General features: G+C 38.5%; 1 protein-coding gene across 1 annotated transcript; it reads left to right on the top strand.

Annotated features, from left to right (window-relative positions):
* smtnl (smoothelin, like) lies at positions 1-26,657 on the top strand. Its single transcript, XM_032545558.1, has 10 exons — positions 1-109; positions 349-1,264; positions 19,385-19,466; positions 20,901-21,140; positions 21,231-21,293; positions 21,874-21,934; positions 22,012-22,152; positions 22,251-22,362; positions 22,878-23,029; positions 25,975-26,657. The coding sequence occupies exons 2-10, from the start codon at positions 629-631 to the stop codon at positions 26,099-26,101; spliced, it is 1,614 nt and encodes a 537-aa protein (XP_032401449.1). The 5' UTR covers positions 1-109; positions 349-628; the 3' UTR covers positions 26,102-26,657.
* The last annotated feature ends 132 nt before the right edge of the window (positions 26,658-26,789 follow it).

The following is a 26,789-nucleotide window of genomic DNA, read 5'->3' as shown; positions in this document are numbered from 1 at the left end:
GAGGAGTGCTCAACCTGAGAGAGCCGGCAAAGCACAGCAGAGCTCAGCGAACACACTCCAGGACAGATTCATACAGCTGTTCAAAGAAACCCTCCGGATTGGAGCTGGGGTAGGCTTCCCTGCAGCTGAACATGACCTCACCACAAAGCTTTGTTGCAGCATTGAAAACTAATCTTGTCTGATGAGATGGTTAATGAGATTCTCTCGCTGTATTGTAATGTTTTTAAACTGAATTCAGTATTTCTGTGTGTTTAGATTGACATCATTTGGGGATTTTAGAGGACTTGCCTAATTGTTTTCCTGCTGAATGAATGTTGCATGTTCTAATCTTTCGTCTCCTTTTTGCAGTATGAGACGTTGATTCTTGAAAAGCAGAGCTTGAGAAAGAAGACAGACGTCAGGAAGCCTCATATCAGGACAGAGCTGGAGGAGTGGGTATAACACAGTCCAGACCTTTGGCCCACCCCACCCCATCCTTCTAGGTTTCACCTCTCAACCCTGGTGTGCATCAGTCCCTACTCCCTCAGCAGACTGACTGAGGAGTGTCTCAAGGGGCCAGTAAGCTCGGTCTCAGACGTTAACTCAAACACAGTGAGGCTTTTTTCCATAGCTGTCACCAGCTGGGCTCATGGAGGCTCAAACCCTGGCTCAGATGGAAGACTTATGTCACCACCGTTCTCCCTCTCCAGAGGGGGAAACCGTGTGTTCAGCTCTAACTCGTTACGAGAATACTTTGCGGGATGCGATCAGAGAGATCCATGCAGAGGTCAGCAACTTTAAGCTCGATATAGAGAGGCGTTGTGATGAGACCGCCAACCTGAGCGGTCCGCTTGGACAGGCTGTGGTTCAGCTCCAGCAGGAGAACCGTCAGCTCAGGATCCAGCTGGAAGCTCTCACAAGACAAGTGGAGCTCCTGAACGGCCTCACGTGTGAGCGGAACATAACAACCAACAACCACAGTCAGAATCACAAGAACGAGCTGCACGACATACAGGAGAACCATCAGGATGTGAAGGAGGTGATCTACGGAAGAGGTCAAGCCAGCACCCAGAACTTCACATTGGAAAACCAAACACAACCCTACAGCAGTCAGTCAAGCCTTTCATCGACCCGTGCCAATCTCACTTCCTCCCCCACAAACTCCAGCAGTCCTCCTGCTGGCTCCAGAGGCTCCTCCATGATGATGAGCCCAGGGACGAGCAGCAGCCCCTCCATCACACGCTTCTCCAGCCGAGCTACCTTTGCTGTTTCCAGCAAGACCAACGTGAGTACTACAAAGTTAGACTCTACATTTTTACAGTGTTGATCATGTTGTATGACCCTGTAAGTGGGGGATACTATGTACTTTCTAGCCCCATTGTGTCATTTCACAGCAAAATAAAGTGTTATCTTCAGTTGTTATAAAAATGCTGCATATATTAAAAGTAACTTAAAAAAAGAAATTTGACTTTGCAATTGGGTCCATAAAACCAGAGATGCAAGTCACTGTCTCTGATTCCAGAAATAAAATGTATTTTGACAATCTGTAAACAAAATTGCCCTTCAAAAATGATTGATTATTTGATTCCATTAAAATGGAAACTATTGAGCTCATTTTAATTGACTGCAGCTCCAAGGAGGAGCTTTGTGGAAACATTTAGACACCGTTGAATTTCTGCCATTGGAGATTCAATGATATAACAAACATGCATGAACCAATCAAAGCAGCACTCCAGGCATGTTATTGATGAGAGAATAATGTTAGTATTAGTAATATAAAGCAACAGCCCCCCCCCCCCTAAATTTTATATAATACTTCCGCTTTAAAACATTTTAACATTATGTAACTATAACAGAGAGGTAACTTTTCAATTACTGCCACTTTCATTGACATTTCTTTCTTTCTTTTTTATAAAAAATACCCCTCAGCTCATCTGTTATCTGTTTCATACATTGATCAGTGACTTTGAGTCATTTCACAGTTAATTTGCAACATCATTGTGATTGAGACATTATGAGGTGCTGTTGACAGGAGAACAAAACAATAATCTAGTAGCTAGCGCCTTAGAGTAGTCTTTCCGGTTTGTTGGAAGTGGAAAATAGCAGCTGATCAGTGACATTCTTTGTTTCCACTAAGCTAAATATCAATTTTAAAAGATGAGTAATCCACCTTGCAGGTTCTGCTTCTAAATGATACTGATGGAAACTAGAACTACGTGGTCTTGAAAATTATCATTAATGGCGTGCATAACTTTAACTCAGTTCAATAGGTACTTACAATAGTTAAAGTTCAGTTCTTTTATGTATTGACTTTAAGCTGTACTATATGTGGGGTAAATTAATTAAACATCCACCACTCATTCTATATTTGCATTTTATGGTCCACCATTATCTTTCCATGTAACATTCATGCTACCTACCTCTCTTTATTCACTAAAATGTAAAGTATGTTGCTTATGAAACCATACAACTCAACATAACTCTGTAAGTGGCTTTACCGGCGGAAGCAAAATATGTTTTCCATCATGGATGATGAGTCATGTATGTGGTAGCGTTAAAAAACGACTTCCTGTTTAGTGGAAACACTTTTTACTTTTAATTCCTACTTCGTACAACTTTGTGCATCATGCATTATGTTTACAGTTGTTTGCACCTCCTTCAATACGTTCCCAGGATGCATTGTGGGTTGCTAATAATTTCAAATTATTTTACATTTTTAATCACCATATTTTTACCACCATTTATATAACACTTAGATGTAGCATTTCTATGTGGCCTACAGTTTCAGAGATGCTTATCGTTTTGGCTTCAATTATCGCTTTTCTTCTTAATGTTAGTATTTTGCAGATAAATGTATAGGTTTCTGTTGTTTTCACTGCTTTTAGACTTCTCATATTTCTGTTGACTAGGCTGCTCTACACATACTGTTTAGTGCATGTGAGCTTGAGCTCATACATCTTTGTGAAAAATTCTAGCATCTTTGACACCATATCAGGATTATTCGGTGCCTTCATCGCTTTACATCTCCCAAACGGCTGAGACGTCAACTGTTAAAGACTCTCGTCCATGCAAATGTTTTCAGTCTACGCACCGTTGGCCTGTAACTATTCTCAACCTCTACCTTACATTTAAATGCCAAATACTTTGTGTAACAATAGATGGAAAGTTAAGATACAAAAGCAGAAAGGGATGCTTCAGCATGTGGTGAAGAGAAACTTTACCACATGCTGGTGGTTTGAATGAAGCCCTCTTGCGTTGTGGCTGTGTGGATGTGTCATAGGAGACACTGGCTGTGTCGCTGTGGTTGCACAATAGCGTTCTGCCAGGATCCTTAAGGATTTATGAAGTGCAGTAATATGAGCCGAGCAGGCTCTTGGGAGGTGAGGTTAGTGCGGTTGAAGGGTTTTTCAGACCTGAAACAAATATCTGAAATCAACTTTGTGAAATGCAGGCCCTGGTTAGTCACTGTTGGGTTTGACCTGCCTGAACCATGTGGATCCAGTGGTTTTTTAAAGGGAGGTATTACGCAAAATCAAAATTTTTGAGCTTTACACCATGTTGCAATGTTATTACCTCATCAAAAATGTACCTGGAGTGTTGACTTGATTCTTTCATGCATGTTTGAGAAATCCCTGAATCTCTATGGCGGTTATTCAAGGGTGCCTACTTACTTCTGGTGTCTCTGTGCCTCACCCTCTCAGCTCCTACAGACTAGCGGCAGCAGCAGCAATTAGCAAACACCTGGTGAAGGTGTAAGTTTGCTGAATTCACCATTCAACATGCATCTTGTTGCCTTGGGATGTCGAAGACAGTGTCAGAAAGAGTAGAAGCTTCTTAAAGAGACAGAGAGCCAATTTCAAGGCATCAAATTGTGAAGCTTAATTTCCTATGAGTCATGTTTAATATATACAGCATTTTTATAACAACTGAATGTAACAAGGGTTACCATATTGTGCTATAAAATGGCACTATGTGCCTGGAGAACACATAATACTCCTCATTTAAGCATTAGTAATGGCATAGTTCTGGATTCAAACAAAAATTTCTCTGGTTTTCAGAGGATCTTAAATCCACTGATTCATTCTAAGAACTGATGAATGAAACTAAAAACCAGCAAATTCCTCTACTGGCTGATTTTTCTGTTGATACTAGCACAGTCTAAAAGTTGGTTTTATGATGAAAGTCTGCATTTCATCATAGTTCTTCACAACATCAATGACGACTAAAAACTCCAGTCAGAGCTTTATTGCTGTGTGGTTTGGAGTTACTATCAGAAACAGTTTCACTGTCGCGCTGGGATGTTCTGGAATTAGACTCATCTGAAAGTCTCTCAAAATCCTATCATTTATTTTTCTTTTATTCTGGTTTTAAATTATTTCCTAGGCTTGATTTTCTTTACACCAAACCAAAAAAAACAAAACAATCTCCTGGTTTCTTCATCACTTCATCAGTTAACGACGAGCAACACGTTTTTCTTGCCTCCTGATCAGAAATATATGAGTTGTTTATCATGACTTTATGAAATGGAAACTATGTTCAGAGTTTCTAAATATTTAGACTAAATACAAGCTGAGGAACAGCTGGATTATTCAAAGTTATTCTATTGCTAGATAAGTGAGTTTAAGGTGTTTGTTAGGCTTTTATGGATTTGCGATGGAAAACATGAATGCAAGTTTTATTTTAGGAAATGTATTATTTCTGTAGTTCTAACACCTGTTTTCCATACAGTTAAAAAAAACTAAATGCATTTTGATCTTATTTAGAGTCAACTCAAGAAACTGCCTATTCTTCTTTTTTAAAAGAATAATTCTTGTAGTTTTGTCATACATTACCCAGAAAAACATTTTCAAAAACTTTAGTTCTAGACTTTGACTTGACCATTCCAACATTCCAGTGGCTGTAAGTTTAAGTTCACTGTCTAAATGCCAAGTCTTTTGCGAGGCTTTTCTTCTTGGATTGGCTTTTATTTATCTGTCCATGAACTCTGACTGGCTTTTCTGTCCCTGCTGAAAGAAAACATTCATAGTATACTGTAGCTTGGAATGATGTTGCTACCACAATATTCCTTAGTGGGGATAATGTGATCAGGGTGATGTTAAAGCGGTGCATCAAGGTGTAGTTGATTGTTGTCCAGAGATAACAAGGACCTCTTGGCTCCTTCTCCTGTCTGAGAAAGATAAGACAAAAAGATTATTCACATTATATGTTTTGTGTAATGTATTTTTGTCTTAGATTTGTTGTAATGCTCAGGATGTACAATTAATATCAGTTTAGGTTAACTTTATTGTGAATTTCCTGTTTTTATTTTGAAAGTATTACTTCCTGTTGAGTCGAATGTAGGTCAGAAAGACAGAAGCTGCAGAAGGATTGCAGAAGCACAAACCAAAGCAGTTTGTGACTGGGTGTGCTGTGCTTTGTTGGAAAGAAGGAAAATAAATTGGAATGAGAGACTTTGGGTCTTCATTTTTTGTATTTTTAGTTAAATTCACGATTTTGCATGCATCCTTTACCTTTCCAAGAATGCTTGAAGAATGACACAGATACTGGATCTGTTGCCATCACACTCTTCCTGTTCGGCTTGTCAGTTCAGGTAAATGGACATGTCTTGGTAGGCTTGCAGTTTGTTTCCTGATGATGGATTAACACAGAACTTTGTGAGGAGCTCAAAGTTTATGTTGTTTTAAAACCAACCCAACTTCTCCACACCTTCATCCCTGACCTCTCTGCTGTGTTTCTTGGTCTTCGTGATGCTGTTTGTTCTCTAACCATCTTTTACTAAACTCTGAAGACTTTCGAAAACAGTATAAATTACAGATTAAATTACAGACAGATTTTACCACTTGGGCTCTGAAGGCAAGTGGTTGCACTGGATTACTTTAGGGGGTAAAAGAGGCTCATATTTTTTTTGTTTTTGCCAAATTGTATCACTTAGGTGTTTGCGATATGGACTTAAAGTTTCATCACAATATTTTGTGGTAATATTGTGTTAATAAAAGTGACGATACTTTTCTTTTAAGGTAATTGTATTGTACAGCAGTCACAGCCTCACAAACACAAATACTGCTCTTGAAAAACATACCTATTTAAGATGTGTTTCTTTTAGGACACCAGTCACAAAAAGAAATGTGATTTGAACCAATAAACTGCAAATTAATTGCTATTTATTGATACTACGATAACAAACAGAGAAAATTGTACAACTAACAATCCCGACAATACGGACAGTTTTGGGGGAGTTAGACATCATTAATTGGAATTTATTGTGACAACGATAAAATTCTTATCATGCTAAGAAATGTATTATGATGAATGATACACAATACAATAAATGCCCACACCTAGTGTCACTCTAAAAAAGGACAAGGCACTTCAACATACAGATGTAGCTCCTTTAACTCATTCTGCATTCACACTACACTACGACACAAACTTGTATTCAAAATATACAGCAAGTAATACACACAAAAAATCATTTGCAAATGGATGCTCCCGCTTGTCTCTGTAATTTCCAAAGCATGCAGCAGATAGAGCTGAGGAATGTTATCTTCTGTGAAATCAGGTGATCAGAGCCAAATCAACACAAGGCCACCTTTGTTTCTGTGTGTCTAAGTTGTGGGAGATCCCCTGTTGTCAACTTAGCACAACACACAACATCACACTTCAGGTGTATTCTGCTGTGTTACATCTGAGGACAAAGGTCAGCCAGTACTACTTTACTGTAATACTTAATTTTTTTAGTAAAATTAGTACCTTTGTGTTTAAAACCCTAATTACGCCTGGCTCTCCTAGCCACGTCCTCGTCTGCCTGTCAATGAGAGATGAGGTAGATCCAGTTCATAAAGTTCAGCTCGCTGTTCAAACAGGTCTGTTGACATAACATGGAGGCCTTCTCCTAATAGATACAGTAAAAAGCTGGAAGTTGGAGATGTGCAGAGGCGTGTCTGTCCTGCAGCCTGCTCTCCAGCTGTTACCGTACAGCGTCATGGTGACTTGCCAAGTCATCGTAAAAAGCCACTCACACACACACACGATTCCAGCTCCTTCCAGTACCGCACACCTGCACCAGGCACCCATGTGACTGGTAATCGCTTTCTATGATAAATGAAGCCTTTCCTTTGAAACCCAGGATATACTGCGTGTTATTTACTTTTTCTCCAACAGGTTTATGTGAAACCTTTTCACAGTTTGCTGCATGTTTCTGATTCTCTACAGCAGAATTCACATAAAAATTCTTGTATAAAAACCCAACCATCTGTGAGATTGTGATTGTATTTGTGTGTTTCCATCTGGAAGGTCTGGAGTTCTGATGGGAAGCAGCTCTAGCATTCTCTGATGGCTCTCTGGAGCAAGAATTAGCTGAGGTTAGAGCGAGGACAAAGATCTAAAACCTGTCCCCAGCGTCCTCTTCCTCTGTTTCTGAACCTGTTCCACGCTTCACAATCTTCAGCACACATAAAACATTTCTGCAGACAACTCCAGTGTTGCCAGTGCAGCTGGCCCACTGGACCATTGTGTGCATTCTTGTGCTTCATTGAGAGTATGTGGCGTGTGGAGGGATTACAACATGGACCCTCCTCGTCATCACTCCTTACATTCCTGTTCTCGACTACAATCCTTGTCTCACATCAACAAATATCTTCCTGGAAGCAAAATCTCCTCATTTCTTACCTTGTCATTTAAAAAAAAAGAAGATGATTTGAATTTGTTTGTTTTATTCGGGTTGTCCCAAGGCCAAGCACGGCCAATTCCTCAGTACACGATGAACTCGTCAATCAGCTGTTTCCTCTCATTCAGCTCAGACACCTCTGTTTAGAGCGTGTTTGTCTGCCTCCTCCTGCTGCTCTCCACACCAGCTCTTCTTTGTCTCATTTAATCAACTCGTCTTTCATTGATTCCTTTGATTCAGTTCAGTTTATTTATATAGTGCCAATTCACAACCAGTCTTCTCAATACACCTTGCAAAAAGTAACTTCAGTTCAGTCACATACATTCCAACTGATTCAAGTTGTCAAACAAGACAGCAAGCTCAGTTAATTATTCAAATTAGTTACATACTTTTCTATTTATGGAAACTCATAAACACCAGGAGTCAAAGACTTACATCAAGTCAATGACTTACAACAAATCATTGACAACTGGTGTGACGAAGTGGCAGGAAATCCCTTACGTTGTGTTGTTGACTTTACAGTAATTCCTCATACCGAGCAAGCATGCAACGACAGTGGAGAGGAAAAACTTCCCTTTCACAGAAGAAACCTTCTGACTCAGTACAAGCCACCATCTGCCACGACCTAAACAAATTTATCACCTCTTTAATGTTTTATCCGTTTTATTGCTTTTACAAGTCAATCATGATCAAAAAAATGTGGCTTTTTTGACAAAAACATTTACAACAAACCTTTATTTATATTATATAAAAATATATATCATTAAATAAAAGAGAATTTTCTGATAGGTTTCTTAATAATTTGCTGTCAAAATACTTGATTTGATTACATTTTCGAATCCTGAAGGCAGAGTGTCAGAAAGAGCAGGAGCTTCTTAAAGAGACAGATACCCAGTTTCAAGACATCAAATTCTGAAGTCGGATACCTTTGAAGTCATGTTCAATATAAGTGGCGTTTTTGTAATAACACAATATTATAATAACATAGCTACTTGATTGTGCTATAAAATGGGACTGTTACTGGGAAATACATGACACCCCCCCCCTTAAACCCATTTATCATTTTTCTTTCAAATTTCTTCTTTCCACAACATTGTGTTGTTTCATCAGATATAATTCTCAGAAAATACATTAAAGATCATAGCACACAAATATGCAAATGCTTAAGGGGTATGAATACTTTTGCAGTATTCATAGAAGTTCTCTATGAATACTGCAAAAGTTTCATAGAAGTTTTCAGGAAGGTGCATTAGTTTCATCCTTCTTCCCCTTCAAATATTTTCTGCAACCACACCTTTACAAATAAAGACTCCAGTGCACTGGGCACATTCCGACGCTGCTGCTTGTGTTAATTAGCAGATGTACAGAGCAGATTAGATGTGGCAGGTCAGAGGCCCGACTTACGCTCAACATCAACACTGAGAGACTTGATTTATGGCTCAGTGCACCTCTCACGTCATACATCGGGGGCTCTTCAGAAGAGTTTAGGACATTTGTAGATGCTAAAGGCTGTAAAGTCAAACAAACTTTCACTCTACAGCACAAAAGCAGCAAATTAAACACAGATAAATCATCACCAGGCACACTTTGTGGCCTTCTCTCTGTCAGCCGTCTGCTGCAAAATTCAGTGAAGGCTATTATTGGGGGTGGCAGACAGAGGAAGGAATGAAAGCCAAAAGCATTTTCAAAGGACTCGAGCAGCAAGCAGCCAGATTTATGGGAAATGTGGTTTTAATTCTGATGAACATCTGCACTTTCACTACCTCTCATGAAAGTCTGAAGCTGACTGTTGTCTCAAGCTTTGTCTAATCTCTGCAAGAAACATTACACATACTCATAAAAGGATCTTAGATAAATCTCATGGTGATGTTAGAAGTTTATTTGAGTGTTAAGCTCCCAAATTGCACAAAGTCAGCAAAAAGCTCATTTTTGTCTCAGCAACTAGAGCCCAGCCTTCACTTCCACCTTCCAGAAACATTACTCAACTCAAACCTGATGTTATCTCTGCCTTAACCTTTACATGTCCTCATATGAACACCAGGCTGCTGCAGCACTTTCTCCTCTTCGCTGTTTTAGATTAGTCAGGTTATGATATCAGGATGATGAACAGATTGTGTTTTTGGAGAAATTCAATGTCATGATCATTATCCAAACTGAATTACACCACTCTTACTCATTTGCACGGAGCCTTTTAGGTTGTTCTCACACATGACAGTCCAGTGGACTTGGTTTGATTGGAAAGCAAAATGGCAACATTTGTTACATTTCCACCTGGTGTGGTTTGCTTTCACATTGTGTAGTGTGAAATGAACCAAACCTTTTGAAAAACCTGTGGCAGTTTTAGCAGTTGTAAGATTCCTCTTTTCTCTATGAGCCATGAGCCATTTCTCCATTTGTTTTGGTTGTATTTACTCAGAATGTCCTGAGCTACAGTCTGCTTCCTGCTTTTGGAGCGGGCTTCGGTCCACTTGGCTTTCACATTTCCATTCAAGAATTTGTATTTTTGATCCGCATCAGTTGCTCAATTGTGAATTCGTTCTTCTCCAAAACAAACTTTACTTTTTAGGCAAATAAACTAGATATGTTTTTTAAAAAAAATCAAAATCATATATCAACAAAACACACATTTTCAATTTAAAAACCTCTGGTAAATTATTGAATGATGTAGCAGCAAAACAGCGAAGATAATTATTTTAAATCTGTTATTCAGATGATTCAGCCATCAAATTGGTGCAAAGTGCTGTTATAATCCTTCAGCTTTGAATTGTTTCAGGAAAACCTGACTTCTCATGTAACTTCCTTTGAAAAATACTTGTTCAGAAATGTGGACCATTTCTGAACTCTGACGTTAGTATTGGGGACATCTGTGCTTGCTACATGTTTTGCACTGAGATGGTATTTTTTGGTGATAAGCTCATTTTTGCACAACTGACACACAAATCTTTTCCAACATCTCATCAAATTATCTTTTGAAGGAAAAATGAGACTTGGGTGGACTAAGAGAAGCAGCTTTATCATCCATTGCTTTGTTTGCGGATGTCACCTGCGCGTCAAATTTACAGGCATACCAGAAACAAGCAACCAAGGTTCCGGCTCGTGATTAATTGCGCTTAAATTTTTAATTGATCTAATTAATTATAGTCCCAGCACTACTGAAAATCTGGGTTATCTGTTCTACAAAGATCTGCTCATAAAAAAGGGGGATGTAAAAACTAGATGAAGTTAAAATTTCCTAGGAGATAAAGTGAAGGAAAGTAGATACAGGTGGGTACAGTGGGGCTTATTTCCATGAAAATGGTATCTGAAAGTTTTCCGTCTGTTTCTGATAACTATGACAAACAAATCCTAATCTAACTTCCATTCCTCCGTGTGCTCTGTGGCCCAAGACTCACTTCTAAACCCCCTCCCCCGGTTCTGGTCCCCCTCAGAGCAAGAAAAGCTCTGAGACCAATTCCTGGAATCTATCTGTTTTGTGGTTGACATTACAGTCACGAGTGAGGCAGAAAATACAGTTTTATGACTCATAATGGAGACTTATGCAAACAGTGTGAGCCCATCTGTGATCCCAACCTGACCTGAATGTGCATCACTTCACCACATACTATTACGTTATCTCGCAACTCTTCTTGGCCGGGGCATTTCTGCTCTCAAGTTGTGGTTTGGCAGCTCAAGCTGCTTATCAGGGTCTTTTTCTAAATACCTTTTCCAGTAAGGAACATTATTAGATATTAAAATGGATGTGTAATGACATGAAAAAGATGAGTAGAAGTTTAAGTGGAGCACCATTGTAACCAGGGTTTGTGTGTGTACATGTTGGGGGTTTAACAGAGGTATGCAACCACTCCCTGGCTACCCCTGGCTCTCTTAATGACTTCCAGACAATAGGCCATGTTCCCGTCATCATCTCTGTGGAAACAGGTTAATAATAAGTGACCGACCAGTGGGACAGCTCAACCTCGCTGCCCCTGCAGGACCAGGGAGACTTGCTGGCACTCAGTTTGAGGAGATGATAGATTTTAAGCTCCTTGACAACGTCAGATAATCCACCCTGGGAACTCTTGGATTTCATTTCCTTGTTCTCCAGCTGCAGTGTTTTGGAGTCATGCCCAGAGGGTACTTTGAGGAAAATTTGTTGTGGGAGGTGGGTGCACATTGTGAAAAGGTTGGTGGTTGGAAAGAAGAGTTTTGACTTTACATACAAGAAGATGGCAGTGACATAACGTATACATTTACATAGAGCTGGACAAAAAAATCAACAAATATTTTGATAGGCACATGATTAATATCAATAAATAATACATCAGATATAATATTCAATATATAAAGTATTCATTCTGGGAGATGTAGGCGGAGAAAAAGCTCTAGCTACTCAGCCTCTCATAGAGAGCTAAGCAATATTGGTGGCATCAACTAACTCACTCACTCTTTGGTTACTTAGCAACTCATTCACTTTTTGGTTCCCTAGTTACCTGTTCAGTAACTTGTGCAGTAGCAGTTTAAAGTTTCTCCACCGTACTTCAAAATAAAAACATTGTGGATAAAACAGGAAAGGTCATTCGATCAGTTTGGCAATATTTCAGGTATTTAAATGAAAAAGCAAATCAATAATTATCGTTGCCAACAATTATCAATATCTAATGATAAGAATCTTCTGCGCATGCAGATTTCTTTGGGGTGATGAACTGTTCACACAGAAGTCTGATTGCAGTCGCAGTTAAGATCTGCTTAGTAGCATGAGCGACCATGCAGAAAGTTTAAAAAAATTAAAAATCAGAATTGAACCTGCAAGACCTGTTATGTGTCGTTTAACAAATTTGATAAAACATTTTGGTTTTAATTGCCCTGATTTACTTCTTTAATTAGTAAAAAAGTGTACTTTACTAAAATACATACAATACGCATTTCAAATGCCATGTATTTGAATTTTATTAAGAATTGTAGGTTTAATCAGTTCTGATTTAACCCTATAGTTAAATATTTTAAAAAGTCATATCAACACAATAGAAATTTAAGTTACATTGTTGCTAATAAATGGAGTTTCTGCTTATTACAAATACACGTAGAGAGAAAATTTGTTTTTTTATTCCCTTCTGTCATAAGGACAGATTTATCTAAGCTTTATTTTCTACAACCGTCCCAAAAAGGAAATAAATCAGACTAAATCAACAACAGATTGGGAGTGGATGTATAGTATGGCATTTTATGAAGTGTTAGTCCATATATTTTACCACTTAAGCCCTAGAGAGGTTGAACTGCCCTGTAAATGTGAAATGCATTTATTAAAGTACTTGGCTGGCTGTGCATCTAGCACCGAGTCCCCCTACCGCCTTTATCTTTGCTGTTTTTGTTTACTCCATTTTCCAGCGAGAACCAAGACGTTGCTGGCTTATGTCCAAACTAAAAGAAAAAACAGAAATCCGGCTTTCACCACTTCTTTTTAAGAGGTAATTTCCAAAAAAAAAATGTCAGCAGTCATAAATTGTTTTCAGAAGTACAACGTTTATAAGGCACGATGTTCTCTGTACAGTGACTCTCACCTGCAATTACCGTTTTATATTTGCTCACTTCAAAGATTTTAATTGTTTCTTTCCACTCCTGACCCAGAACGGGATTCCCTGAGATCATTCCTGGAGACAAATTGCAGGCTGTGTGAATGTTCTTGAGGAACAGGTGGTTTTAATGAGCTTCTCTTCCTCTGAGAGGATTCCCCCTCCCCAACAGGAAATTATGCCACACCAGTCCTTGGTCACCAAAGGTTTCCTCTCATAGTTTCACAGTAGCTGGATGCATAGTACACTGTAAAACATTTGGTGGTGGTTTAATTTGAAAAAGAAAGTCCACCTGCTACCTTGGAAATGCAATTTAAGTCAACAAGAAAATTGTTTTGGTTTTAACTCAGAAATTAAAGTTCATGAAGTTAATTTAGCAACAAGTCTAAACATTGTTTTTTTAAGTTTGTTAATCTTGAATTGTGAGTTTTAAGTAAATGCTGCAATCAAACCAAATAATTATTTCACAATATGCAAGAAAAAACTGTTCGTTAAAGAGCACACATTTCTCTAGTACTTTCACTCGCAATATCAAGTTAAAATAACTGCTTATTTTACTTTAGAATAATTAACATTTTTGTTTCAAATTGCATGAACAAAATTTCTGATCTGACATTGAATTGTATTAAAACATTACAATGAATTCTGCTCAGAAACATTTAGTGTGAACAGAACGTCATCCTCAAGCTTTGAAAACTTAAAATAAGCATTTGCCTGAATAACACAAGAGTCAAATCAATGTAACACACTTCCATCTCAGGATACAAAAACATGCCGCTAAGCACTCTGGGAAATAGTTTCCACTTTTGTCTGTTTCTTCTTTCAGTTTTTTTTAAGTGCTAACCTAAAAACACTTGCTTATTCTTGGAGGTTTGATAAAATTGCACAACTTATCGCTGTAAGTTTATCTTCTTATAACCTAAAACTTCCTACATTTATTGACACAACTAAATGCAGCCCAAATTTTTTACAGTGTAATATGCTTGTGGCTTCATAATCCAACATGACTGGATTCTGTCATGTTGGCAAAAACAAAACAGCACGGTTCTATGTTTTCTGTTGTCATTTCAGAAAGTCAAACTCAGATCTTTTATAATTTTATTCCAACCATTCATCCATCTATCTCTGTTGCTGGTGCACCTTTTCTTATACAACACTTTTTCCTTTCTCTCAACTTTCTATGAATATGCTCGGATCCAGCAATGACCTTTTCATAGCTTACTCTCCACATGTTGGATGTCAGTAACTGTTTTCTTGCTCATTCTTGCAGTAATATTACATAACATTTGTACACTAAAAATGCTTATTTTAAAATTGGTGAGATTTTCTGAAACACTTAGTTTTGCGTTATCATTATCTGTAAGCAATAATTGTTAAAGTTATAAGAAATAACGGCTTGAAATATTTTCCTCTGTCTAGATGTAAAGAATCTACATAAGAGATTTTTAAAACAATTTATTTGAAGCTGTGTTCTTTCTAATGACGTCCAGGGTTGTTATGGGGACAAAAATGTTAGACAGAGAACCATAAAATACAAAATAATGGAAATCAGAGCAACATTATAACAGCACAACACAACAGACAGACCAGTAGTAGACGAGAGTATTTGAATAATGGTATAATAAACTTTAATAACCCCTGGTACAGAACAGCTTCGAGCTTCATAATATACCGTGTTTTTAAATTTCAATTTTTGCATAATTGAACTTCCTTGTTTGCCTTCCTATCTTTTCCTGTTCCTGCTTTTATATGCTGGGCTTTTCTTTAGGCCCACTTTCTGTCTCTGTCTTATTTTGTTTGCATGTTCTGCAATTTCCTATTAATACACGAGTGACGCAAATTCAGATAGAAGTTGATTTGTTGCTTTGCAAATACGGAAAAAGGGATCTTTTTCTCATGCGTCTCTAAAACAGGTAATAGAGTGTAATAGCAGGTGAACTTTGCATATGTGGGTTTATATTCTACATATTACAGAAATAGGGCGACAGCTGCTTGTAGAAGGTCAGACTACGAGGGTGGAGTATTCCCTTTGCACCTTGATAATGTTAGGTCCACTTTTAAAAATAACAAAATTAAGATTAGGGTGAAGATGAACTAAAAAAAAAAGTTTCCCCCTAGTCCATCATGTGTTGAGAGTTTCTTGTCTCTGTACCATCTTGCCACACTGCATCCCATTATCTCCTTACTAAGTAAAAAAGTCTAAATTAAATTTGAAGTTGCAATAGAATCAGGTAAAGCAAAAATATATTTACATCGTCCCGCAGAAGAATTCAAACCCAATAATTTTTAGTGTATTTTATCGGGATTTTACATGACAAACCAACACAAAGTAGCGCATAACTAAACTGGAAGAAAAATGATTTATGTCTTCATAAAGTTTTACAAATAACAATAATGTATTTATTTGCATATAGCCCCCTTTACACCAATACCAGCAAATAAAATTAAATGCAATGAACAGAAATCACCTACATAAATACAAGCTGTAGACTCAATACCACGTAGAAACACCTTCTTTTTTTTTTTTTTTTTGCTTATTTTCCAAACAGCTCAAGCTAAATCAGATTGGATTGAGGGCATCTGTTTATGTTGGTGGTATTGTTGTACTGTAACCTTTTCTATTTACTATTAGATGGATCTCATAGTTCACAGATATTCTTTTATGCCTGTCCGACTGGGTTTTCATGATTGTTCACCAAAGTCTTCTAACAAACTTTTGAGGCCTTCACAGGACAGCTGCATTTATACTGAGAACATATTAACTTTTAAAACTTTTCAGATCCTTAAAGGTTTTGGTAATTAAATGACATAATATGAGACACTTTAAAGCCCAATTCTGTAAGTTTGAGTATTTTTATCTGGGATACATTTTTAAAAGTAGAATTGGCGATGAAAAATTAAAACATGGATTAGATTATATAGATTCTAATTAAAATTACACAAATAATGTCTGAAACACACATCTTAAATATCTATTTTCCCTCTTTGCTTTCAACTCTAGTGTGAAGCAGCTGCATATTTATCTTGGTTTTCAGTGTCTGCACAGGTTATATGGGACATTTTCACTGTAAAAATGTGACGCTGAGCTGCTAACCTCAGTATCGATCTTTAAGAGCATCTCTTTGATTATTTCCTGGCCTTCATGGTTAGAAGAAAATAAGGTAAATTCCTATTAACAATTCCCACTTGAATGTACAATGACGTTCACACAGCTGGAATCCAATCATTTTTAAAGAATGGTTCAGACCTTTAAGGTTTAAAGTACGCTAAGCAGACATCCAGTTGATTAATAAAACCTGGAACCATTAAAAGGATTTCTTCAGATGTTCCAAAGTAGACTAGCTTTATTTAAAGTAATTCTGCTAATGTGTCATGCACCTTTAAACAATTGCTTTCATAATGAGCACTGGATGTCCTTCACCTTCTGCTCAGCCTTGACCAATGTGGAGTTGTTGTATGAAGAACAAAGCAAAAGTCAGTGTGTTCTGCCAGCAAGCTGGACCTTGAGATACCAGAGAGTTTACAAAACCTTAGCGTGTCGGCTATCATGTTTCCTCCCTCTGAACCAAAAACAACGGCTGGCATCTGAATGTTTCAGCTAAGGGAGCTCCCAGTCCCAAAGCCAGGCAACAATTTGTCTCCCTGGACAGCCAGCTGTTTCCACCTCGCGATTCCAGCTCACTGCCCCTTTAGATTATTTCCAATCTTGCAGCATAAAATGACTCCACTGCACTTTTCTTTTGCATATCCAGTATATTCTGCAGAACTGTGCTCCTTTCCCCTCTTTAAGTGGGTTCACTGCACTTTATGAAACCTCTCACCACAAGAGTACGCGCGCAGAACCACACACAGCGTCTCTTCTTGCGTTATTTTAACACTCATGACCTACCAGCATTCCTACATGATGAGCTAAAGCAAAGAGACGCACATTTACACTAGGAGCAATTTCCTCAAGTTTCTCACACCATGAGTAGAATATTAAATTTTTCCATGTGGGCAGAGGAGCTGTTGTCATTTTATTTTCATGATGTATAGTTAGCTCTAAAAGTATTAAATTGGCCCCAAATGTAGGTCTGACTTTTAGTCTTTAACTTTACATGTCTGAGCAGTTAGTGCATCAAGTCAAGAAGACCTGAGAGGTCTGGAAGGTTGGTACAACAACAGTAGATCCTTAATGTATTTTAGTGCTAAACTGTTCAGTGAGATCAAACTCATTTTCGTTTTGGGCCAAATCAAGATCATGTATGCTCTTAAAGGGCCGTTTGTGGCAGAATGTATTGATAAAGCCTGTTCACAAACTCTGAAAATAGCAATTAAAATTAAATATTATTATTGAGCATCTTTTCAGTCCCTCCAGGATTTTGTGATATGTTTTGTGAGTTTTTCAATAAAAATCAAAGTGTTTGTGTTACTAATTTGGAAATATTTGCTATATTTGTGCTTATTTATGGTGGTAAATGTGACTTTTTATTACTCACTGTGTAGATTATGGACTATAATCTGTCATCATTTAAGGCTGAGGCAGTTGTTTAGTACAAGTAAATATGTTTTTGAGAAATTCTGAGAAAGATCTGCAATAAACTTGCAATTATTAGTGCAAAAATGTGCAGGGACTCGTTGATTTTGCATTAATTTCCAAGATAATTCTCAAGAAACTGGAGGGACTGATTGATATAATTTCTCAGTAAGCAGATAAAAACTCCTTACTTGACTGATAACATAATATTCAAGCACGCTTAGTGTTTAGTCTAGAACCTAGAGGGCCACATAAAAAGCTATCGCGGGTCAGATTTGGCCTGTGGGCATTGAGTTTGACACATGTGAACTAACTTAAATATTTTAAAGTCTATTCTCTGAGCTACAGGGTTCCAGTGTAAGTATTTTGCAGAGTCTCTGCTGCTTGCTGCTGCTTTCTGATTAGATCTGTGAAGAAAAAACGCATGGATGAGTTTCTCTAGATCTTGCTGGGACATTAGGCTTTTATTGCTGGAAATGTTCTTCAGATGATAGAAGGGCGACTTTGTAACTGTCTTTATGTGGCTCTGAATGTTCGGGTCTGAGGCCATCACAACACCCAGATTTCTAATTTCTACCTCTAATAACTGAAGCTGCATGCTGACCTTTGTTTCTGTGGGAACAAAGGTCCTTTAAGGCATATAATCACAGGGTGGGGATGCCTTTTCAATTCATTTGTTATTGTTAATATTTGAACAATATTAACTATTTTGCTTTGCAAAGGTTTTCAGCCCTGCAGTTCCACCAGATGTTTGCTAATTGCTGCTGCCGCTAGTCTGGAGGAGCTGAAGGAATTCAGCCCCAAAGAATTGTAGAAGTAGGCATCCCTAATAATAATAATATATAATATTTCCCCTTTAATGTCAGTAAGGAGGAATTTCTACGTGGCTGCAGAAGGAAGAGCTAGCCTCCTGATTCTAGATTTGTTATGCTGTGATCCAACAAATGTACTAAGTGGTTTCTGTTTTGGAGCGGAGCTTAAAGAAACATGCATTGCTATCACCAGTGCACTTTTGACCTCAGTGGTGTTGTTCTGTACTAGATGGGCTGGTTATCAACTCTCTAAGCTCTGTGTATCTGTGACAGAACTGCATGGAAAGTGACGGCTCATCCTTCTGTGAATCAGCAGCTCCGTGTGTATAAAGTGTTTGAGACTGAAGTGTCTCCTCTGGATTGTGATAGCTGTTTATTAGCCAAATGTTTTGAGTAGAAAGAGGAAAGAAGTAAAATCCAAACTTAATTTTTGCTATAAAATGTTGGTCTCTCAGCAGGACATCAGAGACGGTGTTGCCTGACTTTAATCTTCTTGGGTCTTATCTCGAGAGGTGGAGGGTGAAACACAACAGAACACCATGGAGCTTTCCTGTAAAACACCCTCTTTGATATCCCGAGATATTCTGCTTTATTTGTTTCTTCTGTTCTGTCTGATCCAACGCTGATCCAGTGCCTCATTTAGCTGTGAGTATTGTAAACACAACATCATTCCTTGTGGTCGATGTAGGATTAAGTGTTTTGGCTCTAGAGTTAGTGGCTTTCCAGTTTTGTGTTCCAGCTTGTTGCTCCCCGCTGTGGAAAAACGACTCCACCCCCGAGGGTTAAACATGACTTCATATCCCATTTAAATCAATGAAAGGCTGCTTGTGTGTTCCTAATCATAACTCCATGTGTGTTTCAGAGCATCGAGCGGGAAGAGCCAATAGACGTTGACCCAGTGCCTACACACGCTGGACAGGAGAACGGACATGCTAACGCATCAGGTGATTAAATGTCCAACAGGGACGTCACATTAAAGAACTGCTTTGTCTGCTCAGAATCACATTTTACATGACAGATGAAGGATGGTTTCTTCTGTCCTCAGTTGTAAAATGTACCCAGTGATGTAATTATTCTGCATTATTTATGTGTTTGAGTTGATTTGCTGTTTCTACCAGTTCTTTTTTATTCTGAGGAGATGTAAAGATGTCATCAGTCTGTCATGTTCCGTGTTTTTCTGTGTGTTTATTTTGAGTTCCCTGTGTCTCTGAGTCTCCGTGTTGTCCTGTCTCCCTTTGATTACTCCCAGGTGTTTCTTGTTCCCTGATTACCCCCAGTGTATTTAGTGTCACCTGTGTGTCTGTTCTTTGTCGGGTCCTCGTCTTATGTGCGTTCAGTCCTTTGTGTTGTCCAGTCAATTTACCAGTTGCTACCGGCGTTGAGCCCTGGCTTCTGCTCAGTTGTGCTGCCTGGTTGTTTGTGGACTATTTTAGACTTATTTATCATTAAAACCGTCATTTCTCACGTTACCTGGGTCTGCTGCGTCTGCCTCACCACCTCACACCCGCAATTCATGACACAGTCACCTTTAATCTGCTATAAAATACTTCTATAGTCGGACATTAATGACCCCAAACCCTGCTGAACTGGATTATATGAGGATGTAGTCATTGTTTGCACTTTACTATAAGCATCAAAAACATACCTGGAGTATGTTTTTGATGATTTGAGTCAGCTGAATTTATCATACAAACTACTTCTCAGTTCAACACTCCCATGGTTGTAAAAGGCATCAAGGAGGAGCCTTGTTGTGATGAAGCAATAAAGGTGGGGTGTCCGAAAGAGCAGGAACTTCCTAAAGACACAGAGCCCCAATTTACATGCATTAAATTGTGAAGTCAACTTTCTTTTATGTTATGTTTGATATACAGGTCTTGAAAAAACTAAGCCCACTGCACTGAACCCCATTGAAAACCTCATGGTTATTCCAGCAAACATTGATTTCTGAACTCTTTCTCAATTAAAACATTAGTATTGTTGTTTCTAAATGAACATGAACATGTTTACTTTGCTTTATTTGAGGTCTGAAAGAACTGCATCTTTTTTGTTATTTTTACCATTTCTCATTTTGTGCAAATAAATACAACATTTTTGCTTGGATTTTTACAAACGTGTCGTCAGTAATTCACAGAATAAAAGAACAAAGAGTAAAATCAAAGAACTGCTAATTTTGCAGTGGTAGCATTTTTCTAACAACTGAAGGTAACATCGTAACTTGATTGTGCTATAAAATACTGACTTCTAAAGAAAACTTACTAATTAAATATATTTTTTGTTTCCCCTAGGGTGCATAATAGATTAAATCATCAGTATTTGATGATTTAGTGCGCTTTGAGTCTAATCACTGACTCAGTGTTATCCGTTATATTTTCCAACAGAGCATTCGGTGTTGGTGCAGGGAAAGGTCTCCCCGTCCACAGACAGCCCTCTTGAACACGCAGCGCCCATCACGTTGCGGATGCCCCACCTTCCCATCACAGCCACAACCAAGACAACTGAAATCAAGGCTTCCACTAATTCTCCCAGCAGCCCTGTTGGTTCCATGTCTTCCCCATCCTCCGAGGCTTCACCCAGCATCTCTCGTCCACAGCCGACAGAGAGTTCTGCTCTTCAACCAGGTGTGTGAGATTATAATCAACTAGACATACTTTAAATATCCTGTTGAAAAATCTTCTGACCCAAAGTTATTTTGGCCTCCCTGTTGTCAGCATCTATTGCCAAGACGTGGACCCCCTCTCCTGTCCGATCTCTGGGATTTCCAAATCTCCAGGGTGAGTGGTTAACAGTGTGTTTATAAACGTTTATGAAAAATACCTTCTTACATATTTGTTAATTTGTCTCTATTGTACGTGATTGATAATCGAGCTCCTCTACCTTCTCCCAGTACTAATGAGAAACAACCAATCAGAGCCAGGAGGCGGGTCTTAGTGCTGTCAATCATCGCCGTTCCTCCTCTTGCTCTCTGCTACTACACAGTTTCTTCTTGTCAGCAGTGTCTGTCACAAATGCTAAGGCTAGTTAGCATGACCATCAATAATGGCAGATAAATGGTTTTCCTGTAGCAGTGAGTTGTTTCTCCATCATTAGCACATTTAGCAGCTCCTTCACTAGGTTGATTGACAGCATAAGACCTTCCTCCTGGTTCTGATTGGTTGTTTCTGACTGGTGCATTTCTTCAGATGGCAATAGCAGCAGGGAAGAGGTGGAGGAGTTTGATCTTTTCACAGCTTATCTGTCTCACATTATAATTTCACAACATGGTGACAGTTATAAACATTTTTATTGTAAGAGTTACATTCTGTACCTTTATCATGCATTGGCTGATTTCTTTTTGATGGATCTCTTCACCAGACAAGGCAAACTCAGCTCCTTTTAAGTCTGTGACCTACTCAGGGCTGCAGCAGAATGACAGGTGAGTTATTGTGAAGCAAAAACTCTGAGGGCAAATGACGATTGTGTTACTTGATGTGACTTCAATGCATCTCGCAGAGATGAAGACAAAAGCAATGCCTTCAGCCAGGTGGGAGAGAGGAGGCGGGAGCTGGTGAGGTCACAGACTCTCCCCCGTAACATTGGCGCTCAGGCTCGGAGATCTATATTCGAGAGATTAGACTCTGAAGTCAGTCACAGGTGAGTATAAAGCTGATCTGTGATGGTTTGTCTTTGAAACCTCTGTACTTGGGCATCACTCTCTTATGTGTCTTTTTTTTTGTGTTCCTTGTGCGCAGTCGTCCTAAACCAGCGGGGCTCAAGCGCTCTCAGAGTTTTGGAGTCTCGACCGCCAGCAGCATTAAGCAGATTCTCCTTGAATGGTGTCGTTCCAAGACCGTAGGCTACCAGGTAAAACATCTTAGCTTTTGTGATGGTGTGGAATCTTCTGTGGTGATTTGAGGTTATATTTAAAATTTCTAGAATCCAGTAATTTATTTTATGTCCTGATTCATTTCTGGACTCTCCAAGTCGGACCTCATGCCAGCTCCTCCATGTGGTTTTGCTTTTGGTCACAGAAGCGTGGCAAAGCCCCGGCTCTCACAGAGATTTAGCCACCACTGAGAGACGCTGGTTTGATTACTTGACATCTTACGCTTTGATTTAAGCCAAACTCCAGACGAATTAAGTGCAGCCTTTGCATGGAACGATTGCAGACTCTTGAAAGTGTCTGAGCAGTGAGGGAGAGGAACGTCTGTTTAACCCATCATCATTATGGGCGAGACAGTGAGCGATGAGACAGGCTTTATGAAGCTACAACTGGCTGCCTGGTAGTTTTACAAGCTGGATAATTTTACTTTTAAATATTTTAGCGTTTTCTCTGTCATGCTTAGATCTCCATCTCCTTCCTGTTTGTTTCTCTGCAGAATATCGACATCCAGAACTTCTCGTCCAGTTGGAGCGATGGAATGGCTTTCTGCGCCCTCGTCCACTCCTTCTTTCCCACCGAGTTTGACTACAACGCTTTATCACCGGCCAATCGCAAACACAACTTTGAGCTAGCCTTTGGGACTGCAGAGTGAGTATGAAACTAAAATGCTTGTTCAACCTGACAGGAAATGGATGTATTCAAATATACAGTTAGTGTACTTGGTTCTGTTTTCCATCACTGTAGACAAAAAAAGACAGATGGGTTTGATAGGGGCCAAGGTTTAGAAGCAGGATGCAGGACGAAGAATTTAATTAAGTTTGAGTAAAGATGAACATATTTAACTTTAATCTTAACACTGATTCCTCAGAGATTAATAAATATTGTTAGAATACTGCCTTCACTTTTCATGGTACTTGCTTTGAAGCACGAGGAGTTTGTGGGGTGTCACGGTTTTACAGTTACTGATTAATATAGAAACTGCTGGCATTTCAACTCTATAAATTTCTATTTAAGGACAAAATAAAAACTTATTTTGTTTTTACATACCTAGATGAAAGCAGGAGTATCTTTCTAAAGCCAAGTCCATCAGAAACACAGCCACGATTTGATCTGCACTTTGGAACAATTTGTGTTTCTTAGGGTTATTGTCTTCACATGATTAAAATTCACTTCTTCCCACGTTTTTATACTTCCATTTACGTCTTTATTGTTTCTGAAAACAGTCCAAACACAGCCAGTAAAAGGCAGACTCTGTGTAATGAGTTTAAATCCAGACTTTTTTTTTCCTCAAATTGTTGTGTTTCATCAGGAATGACTGCAGCTGTTTAAAAACAACTTTTTCCAGCGCCTTTGGAAGGACGGTTAGCTTGGACACAGGCCTAACATTTTAAGGCAGGTTTTTGCAGCAAAGGTTGTGCAGCAGCATGTTTAAAGTGCTGCTAGAAGTTAAACAGCTGTTGATAACTGGGAACGCCGAGAACTGAGCAAAAATGTCTGACTTTACATGGGGTCGAACAACCCTTCCCAGATTAATAGGGAGCAAAAACTAGTTATTAAATATTGCAACAGGTAAATGACATTCTGTATTAGAGGTAGAGTTGTAACTTTACTCTCAATAATAAACCCCTGCAGGATATTTAGTTTGAAGCAGCAATTATTATGCATGTCATACAATCAGTCTTAAAAAAACATTCAATGAACAAAAGCATCTCCATTTTGCTGTACAATTATAAAATGCTATCAAATCTAAACATCAGAGTAGAACAATTTCAGTTTTATTTATTTATTTTACATCTTGATGATGGCATAAAAGTGTCTTCTTTGTGTTTGATATAATTTTTTGTTTGCTTATTTCTGGCCAAAGGTGTGCATTCCTTCTGTCTGACTCCATGACATCTTAAATCCCTGCTTATTGTGGCAGCACACAAACATGCTGCAAGCTGTAGATCTGACATCACACAGCCTGCAGCACAATCATACATATGGATCAGGGCTTACAGGCACCAGCCAGTATTGGGAATTATTTATTCTTCGACTACTGCTGAATTCATAAAACATTTTCCTGTTCTGTCGTGTTGTATCCTCAAACTTTAATGTCCTTTATTGAGATGATATGTGGCAGACCAATATAAAGTAGTTGTAAAGTGAATTTGAAAAGCACGGCCAGCTTCTAAACCAGGGTCTGCAACTTTTACAACCTCAAAAGCCATTTTTACTCCCAGACCAGCCAAACAAAACTTGTTTCGAGCTGCAAATGTCACACAACGTTTTGGAAAAAAAAAAAAAAAAGACAATTTATAATTTTAGATAAATCTCTACTCTCTGAGATTTGTTGTAATTTTTTTTTTTTTTAAACCACCATTTTATTTCTATTTTTATGATTTAAAATAAACATACAATTCAGCAAAAAAGCATGATATTTTTTTTCTGTGGGATGGAAAATTATTTTAAAAAAATATAAAAAGCACAGTGTCACGGACAACTGACAGTCTGAACAGTCGCATATGTATATGCCAAAAAAATCTGATTTGGCAAGAAATCGGAATTGGGTCACTTCATGCTGCAGTGTGAATGTAGCCTTAATGACAAGAAAATGTGATTTAAGCACATTACTAGTACTTTTAGAGTCTTTCATTGTGGAAATTCATTGCAAATATTGCAGAAATACAATTAAAAAAACTGTCAGAACATGTGTTTGTTATTATATCTAATTATATCTAAGTATTAGCTGGCTCTTTTTAATTTTTAGACAAAGTTATCAAGAGCCATTGTGGAGGATCCAAAGAATCACTTGTGGCTTTGAAGCTGCATGTTGCAGATCCCTGGTGTAGCCCAAAGAGCACAGCAGGGTTATGTTAGAAACAGAATAACAAGTTTTGAACATTTCACAGAGTGCTGTTCAATATGTGATCTGAAACACCTGCAGACCTACAGAGACATGGTAATTCAGCTAAACGGATGTCAGGAGAGCATTAATTAATCCGAGACTCTGGAGGAGTGACGGAGATCCACAGCTCAGCTGGGAGAATCTGTCAACAGGACACATATTACTTATTTCTTCTACAAAACAGGCCTCTGTGGAGGAGAAAAACGAAAAGAAAAGAAAAAGGAAGAGAAGAAAACAAAGCCATTGTTAAAAGGAAAGCTATAATGAGCCCCGTTTAAGGTTTATCACCAACCACAACAAACACGAGAAAGAAGGTGTTCTGGTTGGAAGAGACCAAAATTTATGCTCCTCATGTAAAACCATGTGTGCTAGAGAGATTACAAGCCACAACATCGTGAACTCATTACTCCCATGATGGGAAGATGGATTCTGCTAAATACCTGAAAGAGATTGAAAAGTCTTGAGAGTGGGGCAGAGGTTTACCTTCCAACAGGAAAACCGACCAAAACATACAGCAAGAACTAGAATATTTATCCAGCCAGAGCTATTTTTAAAATAACAATAATAATCAATGATAGTGCATTCTGGTCTCCAGATGTGCAAAATTAGTAGAAGCATCCACTCTTCAAAATTAGATTCTTCGTTGCATTTTAGTTTCCTGTCTATTCCTCTGTTATGACTCGTCTTCATCTGTTCCCGTCCTCAGAATCAAGGCGGGCTGTGACCGGCTGATCGAGGTGGAGGACATGATGATCATGGGTCGCAAGCCAGACCCCATGTGTGTCTTCACTTACGTCCAGTCGCTCTACAACCACCTGCGCAAGTTCGAGTGAAACTTGGGATTTTTTAACCACTTGGCTTGATATCAGCTATGAAACACAGAGTTCAGTAGTTCCCAACGCCATATTGGAAAGGCTGGATCGCCCCCTAGTGGTGAACTGATGTACTGTTATCTCTTCGGCACAAAGGAAGCTGCTGCTGACTGTAAAAGCTGGACTCTTGGTACACATTTGAGAGATTTATTGTTACTGGATATGATCAGCAACAACAAAGATGAACTTGCAACAGATGTTAGTGCTGATTTTCAGTCGTTAGGTTTTTTTATTGACTTGGTGTGTGTGTGTGTTTGTTTGCATGCCTGTAGATGTTGAAAGTTGTTTTGTTTTTTTTCGTCAGCAGAAATATGCTTTGTCTTATAAAATGACTAAAATCACCAGGTGTCTGCGATGCTCAGACCTGCTGTTTTAACGTCTGACCCAATGTTAACCAAGAATACATGTGATGAGCTGCTGAGTGATATTTCCATTCGGATATGCTGTGGGGTGTTGTGTTGTTAGGAAGCTGAAAAAAAAAGAACTGAAATAAAAATAATTCAATAAGGAAATAAAAGTTGTGAGAGTGGTAATATACAGCACCATGCTGAAAGGTTTACAGCCATCTCTTTGGTTCCAGGTAGACTTTTTACGACAAAACAAGCATAAAAATATGGAAACAATTTTTAAAAATATGAAAATGTTACAT

This window comes from Xiphophorus hellerii, chromosome 18 (genome assembly GCF_003331165.1).
Source record: "Xiphophorus hellerii strain 12219 chromosome 18, Xiphophorus_hellerii-4.1, whole genome shotgun sequence".
Classification (NCBI taxonomy): Eukaryota; Metazoa; Chordata; class Actinopteri; order Cyprinodontiformes; family Poeciliidae; genus Xiphophorus; species Xiphophorus hellerii.
This window is presented reverse-complemented; position numbering and strand designations above follow the sequence as displayed.